At 47.3% G+C, this 21,988-nt stretch overlaps 1 protein-coding gene across 1 annotated transcript in view; it reads right to left on the bottom strand.

Moving 5' to 3' along the window:
- Positions 1-21,988, bottom strand: part of TANGO6 (transport and golgi organization 6 homolog) — a 93,389-nt gene that overhangs the window by 68,651 nt on the left and 2,750 nt on the right. The window contains exons 3-7 of the mRNA XM_084644786.1: positions 16,550-16,666; positions 13,014-13,164; positions 11,921-12,057; positions 11,625-11,787; positions 7,798-7,880 (exon numbers count right to left, since the gene is read on the bottom strand). Coding sequence (XP_084500912.1) covers positions 7,798-7,880; positions 11,625-11,787; positions 11,921-12,057; positions 13,014-13,164; positions 16,550-16,666 — 651 coding nt within the window. The remainder of the gene's footprint in view (positions 1-7,797; positions 7,881-11,624; positions 11,788-11,920; positions 12,058-13,013; positions 13,165-16,549; positions 16,667-21,988) is intronic.

Below are 21,988 nucleotides of genomic sequence, written 5' to 3'. Positions count from 1 at the left end.
AGTCTCCATTGTTAATCTCTCTGCTGTCAGGACTAAAGCACACTGCCACTAATGAGGGACCCACCCTCTAGGAGGTTAGTGGATCCCTCATCCCCTGCAGCTAGAATGAAGCTTTAGATGGGAGTCTAAAGTGATTCACTTTCATGTTCTTGGAACTACTTCCTCTGCAGATCTTTTTAAATAGATTTTAAGGCCAGAAGGCAGGGCTGGATTTAGGGGCAGGCAACCCAGGTGACAGCTTGGGGGGTGCTGTTTTTGTCATTAGTGGCAAAAGGGAAAATAGAACATTTAAAGTAAAATGTTTCAGGTATTCCATATGTGGCTTCATTGTGGAGGCATTTTCATAATGAACACCAGCCACAGAGCAGCCCCCTGACTGGTCTCTGCCTGCCAGCTAGTTATAACAGATCATTACTACCCAAAACACTACAACAATCACAGCGTTTAAAACAGGGGTAGGCAAACTTTTTGGCCCAAGGGCCACATCTGGGAATAGACATTGTATGGCAGTCCATGAATGCTCACAAAATTGGGGTTGAGGTGCAGGAGGGGGTGATGGCTCTGGTTGGGGGTGCAGGCTCTGGAGTGGGGCCAGAAATGAGTTCAGGGTGTGGGACGGGGCTCCTGGGTGGGGCTGGGGATGAGGGGTTTGGGATACAGGAGGATGCTCTGGGCTGGGATTGAAGGGTTCAGAGGTTGGGAGGGGGATCATGGCTGGGGCAGGAGGTTGGGGCACAGGGAGAGGCTCAGGGGTGCAGGCTCCGGGAGGCACTTTCCGCAAGCAGCTCAAGAAAGCAGCGGCATGTCCCCTCTCCGGCTCCTATGTGGAGGCACGGCCAGGAGGCTCGGCACGCTGCCCCATCCGCAGGTGCCACCGTCGCAGCTCCAATTGGCCGTGGTTCTCGGCCAAAGGGAGCTGCGGGGGCAGCGTGCAGAGCTGAGCCCCCTGGCTGCCCCTATGTATAGGAGCCAGGGGCCACGCTGCCGCTTCCGAGAGCCACCTGGAGCAGCCCGCAACCCTGCTCCCCGGCTGGAGCGCCAGAGCAGGGCAAGCCCCACACCCCGCTCCGCAGCGGGAGCTCAAGGGCCGGATTAAAACGGCTGGCGGGCCAGATCCGGCCTGTAGTTTGCCCACCCCTGATTTAAAAGCTCAGACTGCCAAGGCTTCTGCCAAAGATCCAATCATTAGCTTCTTGCCGTTAAACTCCACTGCTCCAGATGCTGCCCTTCTAGCCCAGAGCTTGGGGCTCACAGTAGAGAGCAAGTTCCCCTGTCAGGACATGTGGCTAAGCCTCAGAGCTGGCTCACTGCAGATGAGTAACAGTCTGAGACTGGTTTGAATCTTGTTTTCTGCTAGACCCAAAGAGGACACTTGCTGTTGTGGTCACAGCAGAGGATCAAGCTCCAACCTGGGCGGAGCCACTAGGGCATTTCTGTTCCACACCTTCCTACACCAAGCAGGGTGGCTAAAGGATGCCCGTGGAGCTCTACAATGCAGCCTGCTGCCTCTCCCACCGATTACAGGTCTCAGCATGCAATGCTCCATCTCGATCCAAGCACTGCTCTGCATACCTAGACTTTCCGGGCTGTAATTCAGGGGTCTGGCAACATGGCCATTTGCTCCTTTTACCCTCTCTACAGCATTTCATTGGGCAGAAGTGACGTGTGGGAAGAGGGGATGAGGACAGTAAGATACCTGCCCAAGCCTCTCTCACCACATCAGATTTCTGGACATAGTTCGGAGCAAATGGATGCAGTACCTTTAACAACCTAAAAGAACATCACAAGGGAAGGTTAGTTCCTCTCCACAGCCATAGCCCTGGGACCTGCATTCCAGACCACCACACCCAAAGTCACCACTGCTCCAAAGAGCCCATCTGAGTCCCTCGGATAGCATTCATCACACTGGCACTTCAGCTAAGAGGCAATAGATTTCATTGAGATGGAGCAGTTTTCTCGCAGCAGCTTCAAGAACAATCAATCATTGTTGGGGGGAGCTCCACATAAAACGCTGAGTCTGCACTATCCTCCCTGCCTGCTGAGATTTCTGCAGTAACATTAAAGACAGTCAGTTATTGGCACAAGCTGACAGTGACAGGCCCATTAGGGTAGTAAGCTCATGTTTCCATCAATTTTCCTGTCCTCTTGAGTTTGCCTGATCACCCCATCTCTTATAACCTGAACAAGAGCACCCCCTGTGGTTTGGAGCAGGAAAACCATCATGTTTCAGTGAGCTTTGGTAGCACTTGGCCCAATCACCATCAATCTTGTCCAGCTCATTCTCCTCCTCTTGATCTACACCATGCAAGAGCAGGTCTTGAAAGCACACTAGTAAATTACACTGCTTGGTAATGATGCTGAAAAATGGGTGGTGACTGCTGACCAGATTACTTGTCTGCAGTGCTGAAATTACACAACACAGAGGAATCCACATGTTGCAGAGTAAGATGAGGGTCCCTGCCATTACGCCAAAGCTGAATTTAAATTTAGAATTAAGCTATTACTTTTTCCTTTGCACGTGGTACAGCATCTACTTACACTGAGAATGTTATAGATTTCTCCAAGGGAATCCAATGGGATCAGGAATCTGGAAAGCACTATACTACTGACCTCCCCTGATTCTCCAACTTCTGTCGTCAGGAGAAAACATACTGACAGTAGCAGAGGTAAAGAGAACTTTGTTTCTTTCTCACTATTCCTTCAGTGTTTTGAGAGGGACTACCCCAGATGAAAGGAATGCATCATGAAAGAGAGGAATTACACCCATACTTGCTTCCTGCCAAGCATTGGGTAAGCACTGATGGTAAAAGCTAGGTTTTGTGGGAATTAAGACAGGTTAGCCCTCTTCCGGGAAGGTTAAAACTGGAAAACCCCTGACAAATTCCAGCTTGACAAAGACACAATGTAAATGGAGATTGCTCCCAGCAGCTAGAATGAAGCTTTAGATGGAGTCTAAAGTGATTCACTTTCATGTTCTTGGAACTACTTCCTCTGCAGATCTTTATTCATAGATTTTAAGGCCAGAAGGCAGGGCTGGATTTAGGGGCAGGCAACACCGGTGACAGCTTGGGGGCTGCTGTTTTTGTTGTTAGTGGCAAAAGAGAAAATAGAACGTTTGAAGTAAAATGTTTCAGGTATTCCGTATGTGGCTTCATTTTTCACTAACCTCCTAGAACGTTCTAGACCTTTATAGAATCTTATGGAACCTTCCAGACTTTCTGAGAACTATATTTTGCTCGAACCTCCTAGAATGTTGTCAGCCATGTCCTCATGTGTATATAAGGGGCAGGGCGTCGCCAGTCAGTGAGATATGAGAACGAACTGAAGTGAATTGACAGCCCAGCTGCGATATTGTGATCCTTGTTTTAGTGTGTAATTGTGAAAGTGTATGTGTGTTTTAAGACTTGACAAGTGTAAGTAGCAACTAATAAAGGACATTTAATGAGACACCAGAGATATCGATCGAACCCCTATCTACGCAACAAAAAATACTGTTTTCTTTTGCCATGCTTAACATGTAATGTTTGATGACTTTCTAAGACTGCTGAACACAGGCTTTTGCTCTCCCTAGTACTGTCTGTTTTCCCCCGTAGAAAATAAAAGATGCCCCCAAAGAAGCCTTCAGGAGCTCAGTATAGGAAGCAAAAAACTCAATTGCAATATAGTTTGCAGCAAGAAGAAAATCTGATAGGAAAATATCTGAAACAGAACAACACAGGGTTAACATTCTAAGGCGGTCACCTGCTACAACACAATTTAATACTGGTCCACCCAACGTTGGGGCACCGTTCAATCTCTTGATGCGAGTACATTTCCATTACTCTGAAAATTAAAAAGTTTCTCTAAGCTTAGAGGAAACAATTTTTTTTTATTTGCTTATATATGGCATGAATAAATACAGCTTTACAGATCCTAGCATGCAAATTATCTTATAATGAGAGGGATAAATCATGCATGCAAATAGTGCAAAGTCGAGAATTGGGCTACAAATGCAATAAAAAATAAGGTATTTGAAAGTTTAAGAAATGGAGGGGAGGCACCAAAAACACTCCTCACCTGGGGCACCATTTGGTCTAGGGCCAGCCCTCCCAGAAGGGACCATTGTGATCATCTAGTTGGACCTCCTGCAGAGCACAGGCATAGAGCCTCACTCAGCGAGCTCTGCATCAAGTCCATGAATTCTGGATGAACTAGAGCATCACTTCTAAAAAGAGACATCCAATCTAGATATAAAAACTCCCAGCAATGGTGAAACTACCATGTCCCTAGATCAGTTCCAATAGTTAATTACCCTCACTGTAAAATATTGACACTTTTTGAACTACTCAAGTTTAGTTCCAGGGAAAGGTATCAGATAACAGCCCTGGAGACTGAAGTTTCCTGTTTATCCAGGAAGAGGAGTGACAGAAACAGCTCAAGTTTCCCCACGTTTCACTCCACCCATATGCCTCAGTCCTGATTTGGATGGCCAACAACAGTGAGGAAGGAATTGTCCCCATAGAATGTCTGGTACCACTATTAAGGCTGCCCACACGATCACTGACAGGTGTCAGTTATGATGTGGACAGCTGCACAGTAAAAACTGGACAGAGAAATTAATTCCACACAGGTCTCCAAACAGCTGCCAGAGGGCAGTGCACTGGTTACTTCCACCCTATGAGAGATCCTACCAAGCAGCCTGCAGCTGCAAGAATACAGGAAAGCACCTCAGTGCCTTAGTCCTTTTGGGGACAGCTGGTGTTTGCAGTGTACAGAACTCTACATGGCATATGTACTGTGTTTGTTTGTCAATGAGAACTTGAGCGTGACCTTGGGTAGGGGACTCAAATCTGAGTTGAAGGGTTTAAGTATTGGATACATCCTTTGAAAGCGAGATTTAGGATAATCCTAAAATTAGTTAGCTATGCTAGCTTCGGCATGCCCACCTAACTGAGCCAGCTTCCCCCAGCTCATCCCCATTGTCTCAAGCGAAAGGCTGAGCAGACAATGACTGCAGTTTCCAGAAGCAGTTGATGCTCTAGCCTTCTTTTGCTTTTTCCAGCCTACTCTACCTGGGGCACTTAGACACACATCCCTGGCCAATAAGTCACTCCATGAATTCTTCATCCAAGCCATTTCCTGACTTTGTACACCCTAGTGTAACACTGGGCAGCCAAAAAGAACAGTGTATCCTTTGTGGCTGAGTGGTGACATTTCTTTTCCTCCCAACTCCTAACAGGCTTTACTTCTGTTTTGTAACTGTATTCAGCCTGACAACAGCCTTACAGTAAGTATAACAATAAATATTTCTGTTCTGTATCTGGGTAAAACAGATGATGTAGTCATATCATATGGTGATGTGAACAATCTTTCCATTCCGCCAGTATCCCAGGAGGATGTTAAACAGCAGCTACTAAAGTTAGACATTTTTAAATCAGCAGGCCTAGATAACTTGCATCCAAGAGTTTTACAAGAGCTGATTCAGGAGCTTTCTGAACCATTGATGTTGATTTTCAATAAGTCTTGGAGCACTGTGGAAGTTCCAAAAGACTAGAAGAAAGCTAATATTGTGCCAATATTTAAAAAAGGTAAACAGGATGACCTGACTTATTTCAGACATGGCCTGACATAGATCCCAGGCAAAATAATACAGCAGCTGATCCAGGACTTGATTAATAAAGAATTAAAGGAGGGTAATATAATTCATACCACTCAACATGAGTCTATGGAAAACAGATCCTGTCTGATTGATTGATATAAATTTATACTAAATTGATATATATATTTTTGATGAGATTACAAGTTTGGTTGATAAAGGTAACAGTGTTGATGTAGTATATTTAGACTCCTGTAAGGCATTTGACTTGGTACAGCACTACATTCTGATAAACTATAATAATATAAAATTAACATGGCACACGTTAAACGGCTTAAAAGCTGGCTGCTAGGAATGCAGAATGGCTAGCTATCCTGTGTAAAGATTTAGATTCTACAATCAGCTCCAAATCACACAGAGACAGCGTACCCAAAGAAGCAGGGGTGTGAGATCAGAATAGTAACTCTTTGCCTCATTGCCTGCTGCAAGACTGTCTCCAGAAAGAACAAAGCCTATTTTACCTCAAGTGTGCCTCCAGAGCGACTCTGGCTTCTGGGGAAGGAGCCAAACAGCAAGTTCTCCTGTGCTGAATTAGCTCTGTGACCCTTTCCAGTAACACTTCTGGGTGTCGGTGCTTGAAAGGATCCAGAGGTGTCTCTGGGTCATGTCAGAAAAGTAGCAGTCTCCCCACAGTTGTACTTGATACAGGGTGATTCTATGGATTTGTCTACATGAACATGAGTTCGCAGCAAGCTAAGGTGCAAATCTACCCCGCTGTAGCCTGCTATGGTACACCCACATCTTGACTACTGCGTGCAGATGTGGTCGCCCCGTCTCAAAAAAGATCTATTGGAATTGGAAAAGGTTCAGAAAAGGGCAACAACAATGATTAGAGGTATGGAACGGCTGCCATATGAGGAGAGATAAATAAGACTGGGACTTTTCAGCTTGGAAAAGAGATGACTAAGGGGGAATATGATAGAGGTCTATAAAATCATGACTGGTATGGAGACAGTAAATAAGGAAGTGTTATTTACTCCTTCTCCTATCACATGAACTAGGGGTCACCAAATGAAATTAATAGACAGCCAGATTGATTGGAAGTATTTTTTCACACAACGCACAGTCAACCTGTGGAACTCCTTGTAAGAGGATGTTGTGAAGGCCAAGACTATAACAGGGTTCAAAAAGAACTAGATAACTTCATGGAGGATAGGTCCATTAATGGCTATTAGCCAGGATGGACAGGGATGATGTCCCTTGCTTCTGTTTGCCAGAAGCTGGGAATGGGCAACAGGATGGATCACTTGATGATTACCTGTTCTGTTCATTCCCTCTGGGGCACTTGGCATTGGCCACTGTCGGACGACAGGATACTGGGATAGATGGACCTTTGGTCTGACTAAGTATGGCCATTCTTATGGACTAACTGTCCACATAGACCTTGCTGAAGCACATAAGCAGTTCGATGATGCACTTTGATCTAGTCCCATTTCAAAGAGGATTAGATCAAAGCACATTAACAAAATGTTAATGTGTGTCAGCAGGATCCACACAGACAGCCTGCTGGAGGCTATGGAGGGGCGGATGCACACCCCAGCTTGCAACAGACTAATTGTTTACATAGACAAAGCCTTATTGACGCAGCCCAGGAGTGCTGGAACCTTGGTAGAAGTGGTGGGGCCACGAGGCCCTGCCCCCTAGTCAGGCCAGAGCTGGAACCGGCTGGGCAGTACTAAGAGCCACCCAGGGAACCCGGTCTGCTGTGGGGAGACTTGGACCCTCCATCTGCCCTGGGTGGGGAACCAGGGGGCTCACCTCAGCCCACCCCACCGAGAAGAGGCTGGTGCCGCTGGCAAGGGCTGCGCTTCATGGTGGGGAAGCTGATCACCTTATCTTCCCCACCCAAAGTGCAGCCCCTGCTGGCAGCATTCTGTGCCTGCCCAAGGCTTGCAGCTTGGGTGGGGTAACGCAGCCCCCTGTCCCATTAAACTATGCCCACATTAAAAAGTGGGCAGGCATGGCTCCTCTGGTGCTGCTGACTCTGCCTTATTTCAGCATTGAGGCTGCATTGGAGATTTTGTTCTCTTTTATAGTTTAGAATATTCATCTTAAGTGGCTCAGCAGGTCCCAGACTTGAAGACTGACTTTGGACGTACAGTTTTCTCTTCAATCCTTAGGCAACAGCTACACATACTAGAGATTCAGATGAGATACTGTACCTTGAACACATCTTCCACGCAGCGGCTGAGCTCTGCCTCTTTCACCAGCACAGTCCCTGCTGGTAAGTCTTCCATTGCCATCTCTGAAAAGAACACAGAGCATGAGCATCCAGACTCTGCTGCCATCTGCACCTTCAAAGAGTAGCCTCTGGGAGCAGGAGAGTGACACCGTCCTGGCACATGGCTACAGCACCCAAAGCAGTTTAGTAGAGCAACACTGGACCCATATGCAAATAGGTTATAGGATAATAGATGGAGGGAAGTGAAGAGTTAAGGGTGAAATCAGCAGCCCCCAAGTCTACTCTACAAAGTTAGGCTGACATAAGCCACCGTGCGTTGATCTAGTTGCACATGTGTCTACACTTAAATTGGTCTCCAATTCATGTAAGTGCTCCATTACGCTGACATAGTACCACCACCTCCCCGAGGGGCATTGAGCCATGGAGGATGTATTGAGGTTGATTCAGCATGAGTGTAAACGCTGTGCTGCCTATGTTGACCCTAACAGTCCTCCAGCAGCTGTCCCACAATGCCCAACACTGACCTCTCTGGTCTCATTTGTGAACTCCACTGCCTGGGGTCATGCAGACTGGAAGAGCGCCAGCCCCAGCCCCCCTCCTTAAAGCCCTGCAAATTCTTGAAATGCCTTTTCCTGATTGCCCGGAATGGTGAGCATGCCTAGCAGCTCTCCATTATTGCATGCAACTGCCCAGCTGACCATGAAGGCTACATGCACTACACACAGAATCACAGGACTGGAAGGGACTTGAGAGGTCATCTAGTCCAGTCCCCTGCACTCATGGCAGGACTAAGTATTATCTAGACCATCCCTGGGATTCCACAGCCACCCTAGGCAATTTATTCCAGTGCTTAATCACTCTGACAGGAAGTTTTTCCTAATGTTCAACCTAAACCTCCCTTGCTGCAATTTAAGTCCATTCCTTCTTGTCCTATCCTCGGAGGTTAAGGAGAATAACTTTTCTCCCTCCTCCTTGTAACAACCTTTTTCGTACTTGAAAAATGTTATGCCCCCTCTCAGTCTTCTCTTCTCCAGACTAAACAAACCCAATTTTTTCAATCTTCCCTTATACATCATGTTTTCTAGACCTTTAATCATTTTTGTTACTCTTCTCTGGACTTTCTCCAATTTGTCCACATCTTTCCTGAAATGTGGCGCCCAGAACTGGACACAATACTCCAGTTGAGGCCTACTCAGTGCGGAGTAGAGCGGGAGAATTACTTCTCGTGTCTTGCTTACATGCTCCAGCCTGGAGCAGACAGGAGATATTGGATCCCCTGGGCCTGTGGGGAGAGGAGGCTGTGTAGGCACTGCTATGGACCAGCCATAGAGATATCAACATCTATGAGCAGATTGCATGGGGATGCAGGAGAAGGGACCAGCAGCAGCGACACATGAAAGCGAAGGCACTGTAGAAGGCATACCAGAAGACCAGGGAGGCCAACAGTAGACCCGGTGTCAAGCTACAGACCTGCCGTTTTACAAAGAGCCGTATGCCATACTTGGTGGAGATACCACCAGCACCCCTCACACCACCATGGATGTTTCCAAGGAGCCAAGCCACAGGCCTCTAGCCTGAAAAGTGAGGAGGGGGAGGAGGAAGGGGAGGAGCTGGGGACATGCGACCAGGGGATTCAGCTATGCTGCACGTCAGGGCCTGTTTGAGACTGCACCACAGTGTAGCCAGGGCAAGGGTAGGGGAGGATGTGTGGGTAAGGACGTACTGTAAATTTATTTCCCATTACAGTGATGGCAATGTTACAAGAGACATTGACTGGCAAAACCACAGCAATTTTGTGCACTCCACCAACTTTAATTGGAAGCGAGAACACCTGATAGTCAGGAATAACTTGGGTGTTGTGTAAGCATACAAAATAGCTGCAGCTGCAGTTTTGCTGATAAGGATAAAAAGTAAAAATTAGAAGAACCATGAGAATGGGTTGAAGTGTGGATAGCTGACGTTAGATCTAGGACAGTGGTCACCAACCCCGTCGATCACAATCGACAGGTCGATCCTGGGGACTCTCCCAATCAATCGCGATCTCTGGTGGTGTAGCAGGGCTGCCGCAGTCCCACATTGCTCCCAAAAGTGGCCAGAGTGCCCCAACGGCCCTGGGTGGGTGGGGGAGCACAAGGGTCTCCGCGCACTGCTCCTGCCAGCAAGCACCACCCCCACAGCTCCCATTGGCCGGGAATGGGAAACTGTGGCCAATGGGAGCTTTGGGGGAGGTGCTTGCAGAGAGGGACAGCGTGCAGAACCACATCCCCCTACCCCCAAGGGGCCACAGAGGTGCGTTGGCCCCTTCCGGGAGCAGCGTGGAGCCAGGGCAGGCAGGGAGCCTGCCTTAGCCTCGCTGTGCCACCAACCAGGAGCTGCCCACGGAAAGTGCCGCCCAGCGGGAGGCCACACTCCAACCCCCAGCCCTGAGCCCCCTCCCGGAGCCAACACCCCAAACCCCCTTCTGCACCCTGATCCCCAGCCCTGAGCTCCCTCCCAGAGCCAGCACCCCATACTTCCTCCTGCACCCTGAACCCCCTCCTGCACTCCAAGCCTCCGCCCCATCCCAGAGCCCCTCCTGTACCCAAAAACCCTCCCAGAGCTTGCACCACTCACCCCCTCCTGCACCCCAACCCCCTACCCCAGGCTCAGCCCAGAGCCTCCTTCCACACTGCTAACCTCTTGGCCCCAACTCAGAGCCCGCACGCACTCCCAAACCCCTTCCCCAGACCAGTGAAAGTGAGTGAGGGTGGGAGAGAGTGAGCGATGGAGGGGGGGGTGGAGTGAGTGGGGCTTTGGGGAAGGAGCGGGGCAGATCCTGGGTTGCCCTTAAATTCAAAAAGTGGTCTTGGGCATGAAAAGGTTGGAGACCATTGATGTAGGTGTTCCTGATTAGGAGTTTTTGCTAACGTTATGGCTAGGAGCTGCTTGCTGATTATGGCTAGGAGCTGCTTGCTGATGACAGGAAAATTGTTCATTTGCAAGGGTTACTATGAGTTATGTGCTTTGTTTTGAGCAACTTATAAAAACATAAGTCAGAATATGTAAATTGGAGAAGTTTTTCTACTTGCTCGGAGGCTGACATCCCACGCCCCAGCAGCTAGGAGGAAGGGTGGCCACCAGAAACCTGCCACTGACCGCTTGACACCACCTCAGACTTTGAAAGTAGCAGGAGCCCTGCCACTTGAGTAATTTAACAGTGTGGCAGAGATTGAATGAAGCACTGAAGAACATAATGTAGCACCTTTGCTGGGTGAGCAAATGGAGCAGGTGACTTAGCACAGGAAGGTATCACCCATCCCACTGCACGCCATACTATAAACAGATTGCGCTCCTCCCACCACTTCCCACAGCAAAAACCAGGCCTCCATGCACGAATGTGACTGATTTCAGAGAACAAAGTCACTCCTCAAACCTCTTTAAGAATGGACCACATGTAGCTATCATGGGGTGGAATCAGAATCTGGGATGTGTCTCAAATGCAACCCACCCAGCTGTTCCTTAAGCACCACAACCAGAAAGAGGCAGAGGTCACAGCAGGCTATAAAGACAAAGTGTTCCTGGACCAATGTCTCTTTCTACATGTTCCAGTTTGAGCCTAGACACTTAGCAGCCAGACAGATAATCAAGAGGAACCCTTGATGGAAGGACCAGGACCCCGGATCTGCAGAGAGATTACTCCATGGGATTCGTTTCAGGGGGATGAGCCCAAAGATATATGACAGAAAGAGAACCGATCTTCCCTTCTCAAGTGAGAGGGTTTGCCGGATATGTTATGGGACCACATGACCAAGACAGATGGACCGTTACCTGCCATATCCCAGCATTGGAGAAGCGGCGCTAGCATGGGATGGAGCAAATATTTCCCTGCCAGCTGAGGGCATTCTCTGGCCATAGTGAGAAGGGAAGTGGTGGCAACTCTCTGGAACTGGTGTGCCATCAGCTTATCCTGAATATGCAATAAGTCTAGAATCTGGAATGGAAATTTCACATACAACACAGGTCAGGAAACAGAGAGAGCATCCAGACTATGGGCTAAGCACACAAGCCCCTGCTCATGAGCACTGCAGACATGCTCTGGTGAGAACGGGGAAAGAAGGGCATACCTGTGGACACACCTGCCGGTAGTAATCCTCCAGGGACAGAGATTGCTGAGGACAGGAAGCCAAGATCCTAGCAACCATGTCACACTTTCTCCAGTCTGCAGCTGCTGCTTCAGCGCCACTGCCACCAGCTACCCCGACTGAAGGCAAAGGAGAGCGGGACACAGACCCCATTAGACTCTGGCATTCCAAACAACAGTTCCGTTTTTTCTGAAGCCACACGTTTAAGGCTAAAAGTTGGATTTTTGTTTTTAACGATCTCCTCAGCCCAGGTGTCTTTCAGATGACTGCCCTGCTGCTTTGGAGGAAGGGAACAAAGTGTTATCAAAGGCCTTGGACTCCAGCAGTCAACTCCAACTCACAAGCATAACAACCAAGCACTGAAGGCAGGTGGTGATCTCAAGACCCTCTCAGAGAGCCACAGCACAAGACTGACCACCCTGGCCGGGGCTCTGGGAGTGCAGGCTATGGAACACACGTCCCAGAGGTCAGGTCAAGAGGTTAGTCTTGGAGAGAAACCCCTTCCTGAGCTAATTGGCCAGAGGGGGGCAGTGGTAAGCCTTGACATCCCAAACCCTATTGGGTGTGGAATCGATCTCACTCCTCTCCCAGATGATCATCATTTACTAACACAGAGCACTGTTCCCGTGCACCAATGCCCTTTACAGAAATAGGAGCTAATAAAAAGATCAACAATACAGATCTTTAAAAACAAACTTATTCTTCACAAGAGTGAGGAACTGGCATTTCATATGCACAGGTGTTTTTGCCCTAGGTTTTGTCATTTTATTTATATTTTCTCAATAATTGTAGAGGTTTCCAGGCACAGAACCCAGAAATGTAACAACACACCCTGACAAAAGGTGTCTTGAAGTTCAGGAGCTCAGTAGTCCCTTTTTAAGATCAGAAGCAAGCATAACCCGTGTGTGTAAGTATTTATAGTCTAATTAAAGAGGAAATCTCTTGTGAGGGTCCCCATAATGCTATTCCAGCTTATTATTTCATGGGATGGAAAGATCTCTGACCCACCCTGGGAAGTCTCATTTCATTCATAATCTGTAAAACAGAAATGACAGTGTCTGAGCAACATACTTACTTCCTGCTCCCTCCATGATGCCCCGGACCACAGCCTGAACCCCACTGGGTTTCATCAGCCTCTCCGAGAGCAGCTGTCCACAGAGACGCCGAAGCCAAACTGGAGCTTGGGCAAGGGGCTGCTTCACCTCTTGTCCAGGGGACTGCAAGCACTGAAAGGATATGGAGAGGGGGATAGGAAATGTATTTTCTTTAGAGAATGGTGCAAGCTCTCTCAGATGTGCAAGACGACATGCTCTCTGCCATGAAGGGCTTTGATGTATGTCATGGCAGGAACACAGCACAGAGGGGAATTTTCTACAAATCACTTCACCACCCAATGGCACCAAGATAATTAGGGTTTAATTAGGTGGGCTGAGCATCCCAGGAGCTTCTCCTCCATGCAGATATTTCTTTCCCTAAATTACATTCTCCTGGGGTTATGCATCAGCTTTGACTGTCTCACTACCAGTGAGACACACAGGGGGTTCTCAGTAGGAATCAGGGCTCACTGCGCTCAAGAGGAGAGCAAGTCCAACTCCAGTGACTGCAGGGCACAGTGATGGAGCACTGTGGTGAGAAGACAGAGAATACAAATCTATAGGTTACGTGGTCAAGAAAGGAAACAACCCGAGTGTGCCTCAGTATTAGGACAGGGGCTGTTCCAGTACAAACACCAGTGCCATCTAGAGTTTGCAAACCTGGAAATCATGAAGTCTGCATGGACAGCATTCGCTGTCACCTGTCACACCAACCGTGGAAAAGGTGGGTGCATGTTTGCTTTACTGAGGAAGTAGCTCAGGGGATTCTCTCACCTTTTTTCTTTACAAGGCAGCCCTCACTTCCAGGTTAAACAGCTACATTAAATAAAAAGGGTGTTTATGGAGGAAGAAAGATCAAATAAGAACGAATCAGTGCAGATTCAAAGCTACTGGCAACCCAGGTCAAAACTGATCAGAAGTGTCCAGCTGCTTTATTTAATGAGATCTGACACCGCGAATCCTTCAACGGACTGTTCTTTCATGTTGCTTTAACCTAACACTCCAGAGGGAGAGGAGCAACCTCCATCCTAGACAGCAGCTTTCTTTAAAAAACATCTGCCCTCCCTTTAAGCCTCCAGTGCTAAGTGAAAACAGTTGCAGCTCAAAATTATCAACTTTGATTGGCACCTGCCAGTCCAAACAGATGGATCAGCATAACGCTACACCGTTGGAGCACAAGAATACTGCTGACACTATTCAGATAAGCAATTAGAAAAGGTATTTAAAAGACTATGTATTGAGGATCCATACAAGATTCTTGAAAGGAATATCTAATATTCTCCTTGCCAGTAAATCTAGCAGTATAAGCCAAGCGTTTCTGAACACACAATTCCAATTTAGGGGCAGTACTGCACTGTGCATTAGGGTTTTAAAACCAAGGCTCAGATTTCTCATTTCACCAGAAGTGGTACACTGAATTCCTGACAGCAACATAGCTCTCAGTGTGCTGAATTCCCCTGGTTCTCCCAGTTTACAGCCCCACAGAGCACCCTGAAACATGGCCTAGTTTAAATTGCTACATGGGAGGAAAGATGTGCATCTAGCTGCAATTCCTCTGTTCATTTAAAGCCAAGTAACAGTCTTTTCCCAGCAGTCCTGTACAGATTGAAATCAGGGATTGTCAGTTTCACAGGCCAATCCCACATTCCCCATAGCCCTGGAAAGTGTGGCCATAATGGGTATTTACTCAAGGTAGCGCCTCATAGCCTGAAGATAAATCGATGCCTGTTTTGCCAGAGTGACATAGGAAAGTTACAGGACAAGACACTTCACCAGAAGGACAGCCATGTTGGAAGCTTGACAAAATACAAACTGCTGAACTGATGCTGTACTGGCTTTGACGGAAGCCAACGATATGTACATACATTCCAGGGAGTTCTGGGCAAAGCACAGCTAACCCAATGAACAAAGCATTGCCAGGAATGTCGATTTACTATTCATAGAGCACCCAAAGCGTACAAGGTGTTTCTCAGAACAATTTCTTTGCAAAGAAGAAAGTGTGGAGCTGTAGTCAGCTTGTGGAATTGACAAGCGCTGTATTCTAGCTACACGGGTAAATGCACAAAAATTAACATTCCAAATTATGGCTCTCACAGCAACACTGCTTTATTGCAGGCATCACAAGTAGAATTTTTATTACTATTTTATGCCATAAATATTTATGTTCAATGTGACAGGGTCACTGTTGCTGTAGGAGCCACAATTTTGCTGATTTTTGTGCATTTATATTCTAATCCATAATGTTTTATTAACATATGTTTGCATTATTCATTACTAGTAAGATAGCCAAGTTTCTAGGACAAATAGCCCAGCCAATCTCAGAGTGGAGGAAGTAGTCATCAATGTGTATTTAGCACAAATTCAGCTGGTTTGTCAGGAAGCAAACAAACCAGCCACAACGAGCCAGATTCATCCCTGCTGATACAACATTATATTTGGTGAAGCAACATAGCAAGGATGGATCCAGAGCATCATCTTCTCTAGGGAAGAAGCTTCTGTGCTTCTATTATCTTTTCAAGAAAATAGATTCACTCCTAGTATGTAGCTTGAATAAAAATAAAACAAAGCTTCCAAATGCAAGTCTCTGCTGCATATTCCAAGCCCCACATCTTCATCCCACTGGTTGGACAGGTAGCTAGGAAATTGCAGTTTAATGCTTTAGCACAGGGGAGGGCAAACTATGGACTGGGGGCCACATCCAGCCCTTCAGACCTTTTAATCCAGCCCTCGAGCTCCAGCCGGGGAGCGGGTTCGGGGGCTTGCCCAACTCCGCACATTCCGTGGGTCCCAGAAGCAGCGGCATGTCCCGCATCCAGCTCCTATGCGTAGGGGCAGCCAGGGGGCTCCGCACGTGCTGGCTCTGCAGCTCCCATTGGCCAGGAGCCATGGCCAATGGGAGCTGCAGGGACGGCGCCTGCGGACAGGGCAGTGCGCAGAGTAACCTGGCCATGCCTCTGCATAGGAGTCAGAGGGGGGACATGCCGCTACTTCCAGGAGCTGCTTGAGATAAGCGCCAGCCAGAGTCTGCACCCCTGACCTCCTCCCGTGACCCATCCCCCTGCTCCAGCCCTGATCTCTCTCCTCCCTCCAAACCCCTCGGTCCCAGCCTGGACCACCCTCCTGCACCCCAAACCCCTCACCTCCAACCCCACCCCAAAGACCGCACCCCCAGCTGGAGCCCTCACCTCCCCCCCCCCCACACACCAACCCCCAGCCTCCTCCTGCACCCTGAACTCCTCGTTTCTGGCCCCACTCCAGAGCCCACACCCCCAGCCAGAGTCCTCATCCCCACTCCCCGCACCTCAACCCCCAGTTTCATGAGCATTCATGGCCCGCCATACAATTTCCATATCCAGATGTGGCCCTCAGGCCAAAAAGTTTGCCCACCCCTGCCCTAGCATATCATATTCCAGCTCCTGTACCACTGGAAGGTGCAGGCACTGGAGACAGCCTCATGAATCAGATTCCCTTCCCTCACCTCCTGACCAGCTACAGAACCAGTTGGCATCCTTGTTACCTGTTTGGATCCACCCTGAAGAACAAGCAGTTCCTGGACCACTAGCGGTTGGTAGACTCGATCCAAGACACTCTTCAAGGCCTCCCTACTGCGGGTTCTCTGCTCTTCTGTAAGGCCCTGAAAAACAACAGGTCTCTGTGCTGGAATATGAATACAGCACAGACAAACAGTAAAGCAGCACAGGGCACGTATTTTGCTAGGTCCTGGCTCCCTCTACTGGACCATTAGCAACGTATAAGACATCGACTGGGAAACATCCAGGTGGGTATCTAGAGACCACTCTAAATTCTGTCTGACACAGGGTGTTTTTTAGTTAAGGCAAATATAAACAAAAACTGTTCAGGAACAACAGTTACAGGGGAACTGCCACACACACACACACGCAAGGAACAAATGCAAAAAACAACCCTGCAAGAGTAAAAAGAATGCAGGCAAAAGTCCAGCAGCAGAGTGGGGTCCATCCTGTTTATTGCACTGAATGCAGCGATTACTTGCCTTGTGGGCAGGTGGTGTAGGTGCATTCGGTGCAAGCAGCTCGTGGCTCTCAGAGACCGAATATGAGCTATTGAAATGAGAGTTTCCGAACTGGAGGAGCCAAGAGAGACAGCGAGACACACAGATGAGACTTTGTAGGACACAGGCCTGGTCTACACTACAGTTAGGTTGACATAAGACAGTTTTCCTTGGCCTAACTCTGTAACTGTCTACACTAGAATGGTGCACCCACCAATGGAAGTCGTCCACTACACTGACCTAATAACTCCACCTCTGCGAGAGGCGTAGCACTCAGGTTGATGTAGTAGGGCGACGCAGTGTCTGTGTAGTAATTGCGTTACTTACATTACCCGTTGGCCCTGTACGGGACTCACAGCTGGATGCCTGACAGCACAGAGCCCCGTTGTCGAGCAGCTGACAACCGGGAGCCCCGCTGCTACCTCCCAGTGAGGGATTGTCAGGGGAGGAGAGCCCGGGCTTGGGCTCTCCTCTCCCTCGCGTCCCTTACTGGGAGGTGGCAACGGGGCTCCGGGTTGTCAATACCTCTTCTCGGCTGTCAGCCCTGGCAGCAGAGCTTACAGTGGGATCCTCCCCATCCCCACCTCAGGGCTGAGAGTCTAAGCTGTGCCACCAGCACTGGGCTCATTTACATAGCAAGGAGCCTACCAGCAGTGAAATTGACATTCTTGTCTGTTTCAGGGCTGCTATTATTTCACATTTCCCCTCTGGCTCTGGCTGTCAGCCCCAGGACAGGAGTCCAGCTGTAAGCCCCACCTTGGACCCGCTGACAGCCAGAGAGGAACAGTGAGATAATAGCAGCCATGAAATTGACAAGCATGTCAACTGTGAAATTGAGCTGGCTCACAGCTGGGGCTGTCGGCCCTGAGGCAGGAGGAGGGCTCCAGCTGTGAACCTTGTGTGACTATCAGTGCCCCACGCTCTGGCTGTCAGTGCCCCACAATGCCCCACTTCAGTTGGTACAAGTGCTACTGGTGAGGATGCGCAGCACCGGCAGAAGGAGGGTAGTAATGGACACAAACAGCCGATTTAATTACTGTATTGGCTGCAGGTCGACCTAACTTAAGTTGACCTAATTTTGTAGTGTAGACAAGCCCAAAGTAGAGCAGTTCCACCCCCTCTATGATAGTCTCTGTGCTGCTGAGGAGAAGGAAAGTCTCAGGGAAGCGAACATCAAGCTGGAGCGGAGTGAAACAATCCCAAAGTTGGGACCCTCCTTCCAGATGATGTCATAGTATTCTTTCACACTGAGGATACCTTTCTGGGGTAGAGGGCCCCTGTTATTAGGAAGAGGCAGGTAATAGTAACGGGGGATTTGATTATTAGAAATATAAATTGTGGGGTTTTGATGACCAAGAGAACCATATGGTGAATTGCCTGCCGGGTGCAAAGGCTGTCAACCTCTCAAGACATTTAGACAGCCTTATGCATAGGGTTGGAGAGGAGCTGGTGGTCATGGTACGTGTAGGTAACACTGACATATGGAAAGGTAGGAGAGGGATCCTGGAGACCAAATTTAGTCTGCTATGTAAGAGATTAAAGTCCAGGACTTCCATGGTAGCATTCTCTGAAATGTTTCCAGTGCCACATGCAGGGCCAGTTAGACAGGCAGAACTACAGGGTCTCAATGAGTGGATGAGACAATGGCATTGGGAGGGGGGATTTAGGTTTATTAGGAACTGGGGAATCTTTTGGGAAAGAAGAAGCCTATACAGGAAGGATGGGCTCTGCCTAAACCAAAATGGAACCAGATTGCTGGTATGTAAAATTATAAAGGTCACAGAGGAGTTTTTAAACTAAGGAGCGGGGGAAACTGATAGGTGCAGAGGAGCACATGGTTCATACATCCCATATGGGAGGATTTATTAAAGGGAATATTCTGTATCCTTGTAACAAGGAGAGGATAGAAGTTGACAAAGTACAGGTAGGAACTGAAGAGAAACAGACAACAAAAAAGAGTCCCTATTCAATTACATCACACGAAGGCAGACTAATTTTATAAGTGCTTGGATACAAATGCAAGAAGTCTAAATAGTAAGATGGGTGAACTTGACTGCCTGGTATTAAATGAGGATACTGATATAATAGGAATCATAGAAACTTGGTAGAATGATGATCAATGGGACCCGGTCATATCAGGGTACAAAATATATAGGAGTGGGTCACACTGGTGGGGGAGTGGCATTGTATGTGAAAGAAAGCATAGAGTCAAATACAGTAAAAGTCTTAAATGAATTAAAACAGTACCATAGAATCTCTATGGATAGAAATTCCAAGCCTGAATAATAAGAGTATAGCAATAGGAATATACTGCCAACCACCTGACCAGGATGGTGACAATGATTGTGAAATGCTCAGGGAGATTAGAGAGGCTACGAAAACAGAAGACCCAATAATAATGGGGGATTTCAACTATCCACATATTGACAAGGAACATGTCACCTCAGAAATACAATGTCTAGACACCAGTAATGGCTGCTTCTTGGAGCAGCTAGTCCTGGATCACACAGGGAGAGAGGCAATTCTTGATTTAGTCCAAAGTGGGGGACAGGATCTGATTCAAGAAATGAATATAGCTGAACTGCTTGGTAATAGTGACCATAATGTAATTAAATTTAACACTCTTGTAGGGTGGAAAATACCAAAGAAACCCACCACAGTAGCATTTAGCTTCAAAAAAGAGACCTACACAAAAATGAGGCGGCTAGTTAAACGGAAATTAAAATGAACAGTCTCAAGAGTGAAATGCCTGTAAGCTGCATAAAAACTTCATAAAAAACACAGTAATAGAGACCCAAACTAAATGTATACCCCCAAATGAAAAAAAAACAGTAAGAGGACCCAAAAAAATGCCGGCATGGCTAAACAACAGAGTAAAAGAAGTGGTTAGAGACAAAGACATCCTTTAGAAATTTGAAATCAAATCCTGCTGAGGACAATAGAAAGAAACACAAACTCTGGCAAGTCTAGGCAGGCCAAAAAAGAATTTAAAGAACTACTAACCAAAGACACAAAAGCTAACAACAAACTTTTTTAATTACATCAGAAGCAGGAAGCCTGGCAAACAATCAGTGGGGCCATTGAGCGAGCAAGGCACTGAAGGAGCACTCAAGGAAGACAAGGCTGTTGCTGAGAAACTATGAATTCTTTGCGTGGGTCTTCACTGCAGAGGATGTGAGGGAGATTCCCACACCTGAGTCATTCTTTTTAGGTGACAAATCTGAGGAACTGTCCCAGATTGCGACGTCAGTAGGGATGTTTTTGGAACAAATTGATAAATTAAACAGTAATAAGTCACAAGGACCAGATGGGATTCACCCAAGAGTTCTGAAGGAATTCAAATATGAAATTGCAGAACCACTAAGTGTGGTGAGTAACATTTCGCGTAAAACAGCCTCTGTTCCAGATGATAGGCAAATAGCTAATGTAATGCCTATTTTTTAAAAAGGCTCCAGAGGAGATCCTGACAATTACAGGCCAGTAAGCTTCACTTCAGTACTGGGCAAACTGGTTGAAATTGAGGACATGGCTACATTTGCAGATGTAGAGCACTTTGAGTCAAACCAGCCTAGGGAAAGCGCTGCAATCTGTCCACATTGACAGCTACAAGCGCACTGGTGTGGACACATTAGTAGCTCTTGCAAAGGCCACAGAGAGCAGTGCATTGGGCTAGCTACCTCAGCATGCAAGTGGCTGCAACATGCTTTTCAAATGGGGAGGGTGGGAGGGAGTGTGACAGGGAGTGTGTTGTGTGTATGTGGGGGGAGAGAGAGTGGGTTTTTGGTGGGGCTGAGGGCATGTCAGCATGCTGTCTTGTAAGTTCAGACAGCAGCAGACACCCCTTAAGCAAAAGAGGCAGTCACGGAATAAGAAGGAAAGTCCTTTCACAGTTCAGTAAATGGTTAAAAGCTACAGAAAAAAGGGTAGGAATAAATGGTCAGTTTTCCTGGTGTAGAAGAGTAAATAATGGGGTCCCCCAAGGATCTGTACTGGAACCAGTGCTGTTCAACATATTTACATACAATTTGGAAAAAGGGGGTAAACAGCAAGGTGGCAAAGTTTGCACACGATACAAAAGTAGCAAGATAGTCAAGTCCAAACCAGATTGTGAACAGCTACAAAAGAGTCTCACAAAACTGAGTGACTGGGCAACAAAATGGCAGATGAAATTCAATTTTGATAAATGCAAAGTAATGCACATTGGAAAACTTAATCCCAACTATACATACACGTTGATGGGGTCTAAATTAGCTGTTACCACTCAAGAAAGATTTTGGAGTCTTTGTCGATAGTTCTCTGAAAACATTCTGCTCAAAGTGCAGCAGCAGTCAAAAAAGCAAACAGAATGGTAGGAAACATTAGGAAAGAGATAAATAAGACAGAAAATATCATATTGCCACTCTATAAATCCATGGTACACCCACACCTTCAATACTGCACACAGTTCAGTTGCCCCATCTAAAAACAGATATATTAGAATTGGAAAAAGTACAGAGAAGGGCAACAAAAATTATTAGGAATACAGAACAGCTTCCATGTGAGAAGAGATTAAAAAGACTGTTCAGTTTAGAAAAGAGACAGCTAAGGTGGGGATAAGATGGAGATCTGTACAATCATGAATGCTGTGGAGAAAGTGAATCAGGAAGTGTTATTTACCCTTTCACATAAAAAAAGAACCAGGGGTCACCCAATAAAATTAATAGGCAATAATTTTAAAACAAACAAAAATAAGCACTTCTTCACACAACACACAGTCAACCTGTGGAACTTGTTGCCAGGGGATGTTGTGCAGGCCAAAAGAATAACTAGGTTCAAAAAAGAATTAAATAAAGTTCATGAAGGACAGGTCCATCAATGTCTACTAGCCAAGATGGTCAGGGATGCAGCCCCATGTCATAGGTGTCCCTAAGTCTTTGACTGCCAGGT

This window comes from Lepidochelys olivacea, assembly GCF_965140295.1.
Source record: "Lepidochelys olivacea isolate rLepOli2 genome assembly, chromosome: 12".
Taxonomy (NCBI): Eukaryota; Metazoa; Chordata; order Testudines; family Cheloniidae; genus Lepidochelys; species Lepidochelys olivacea.
This window is presented reverse-complemented; position numbering and strand designations above follow the sequence as displayed.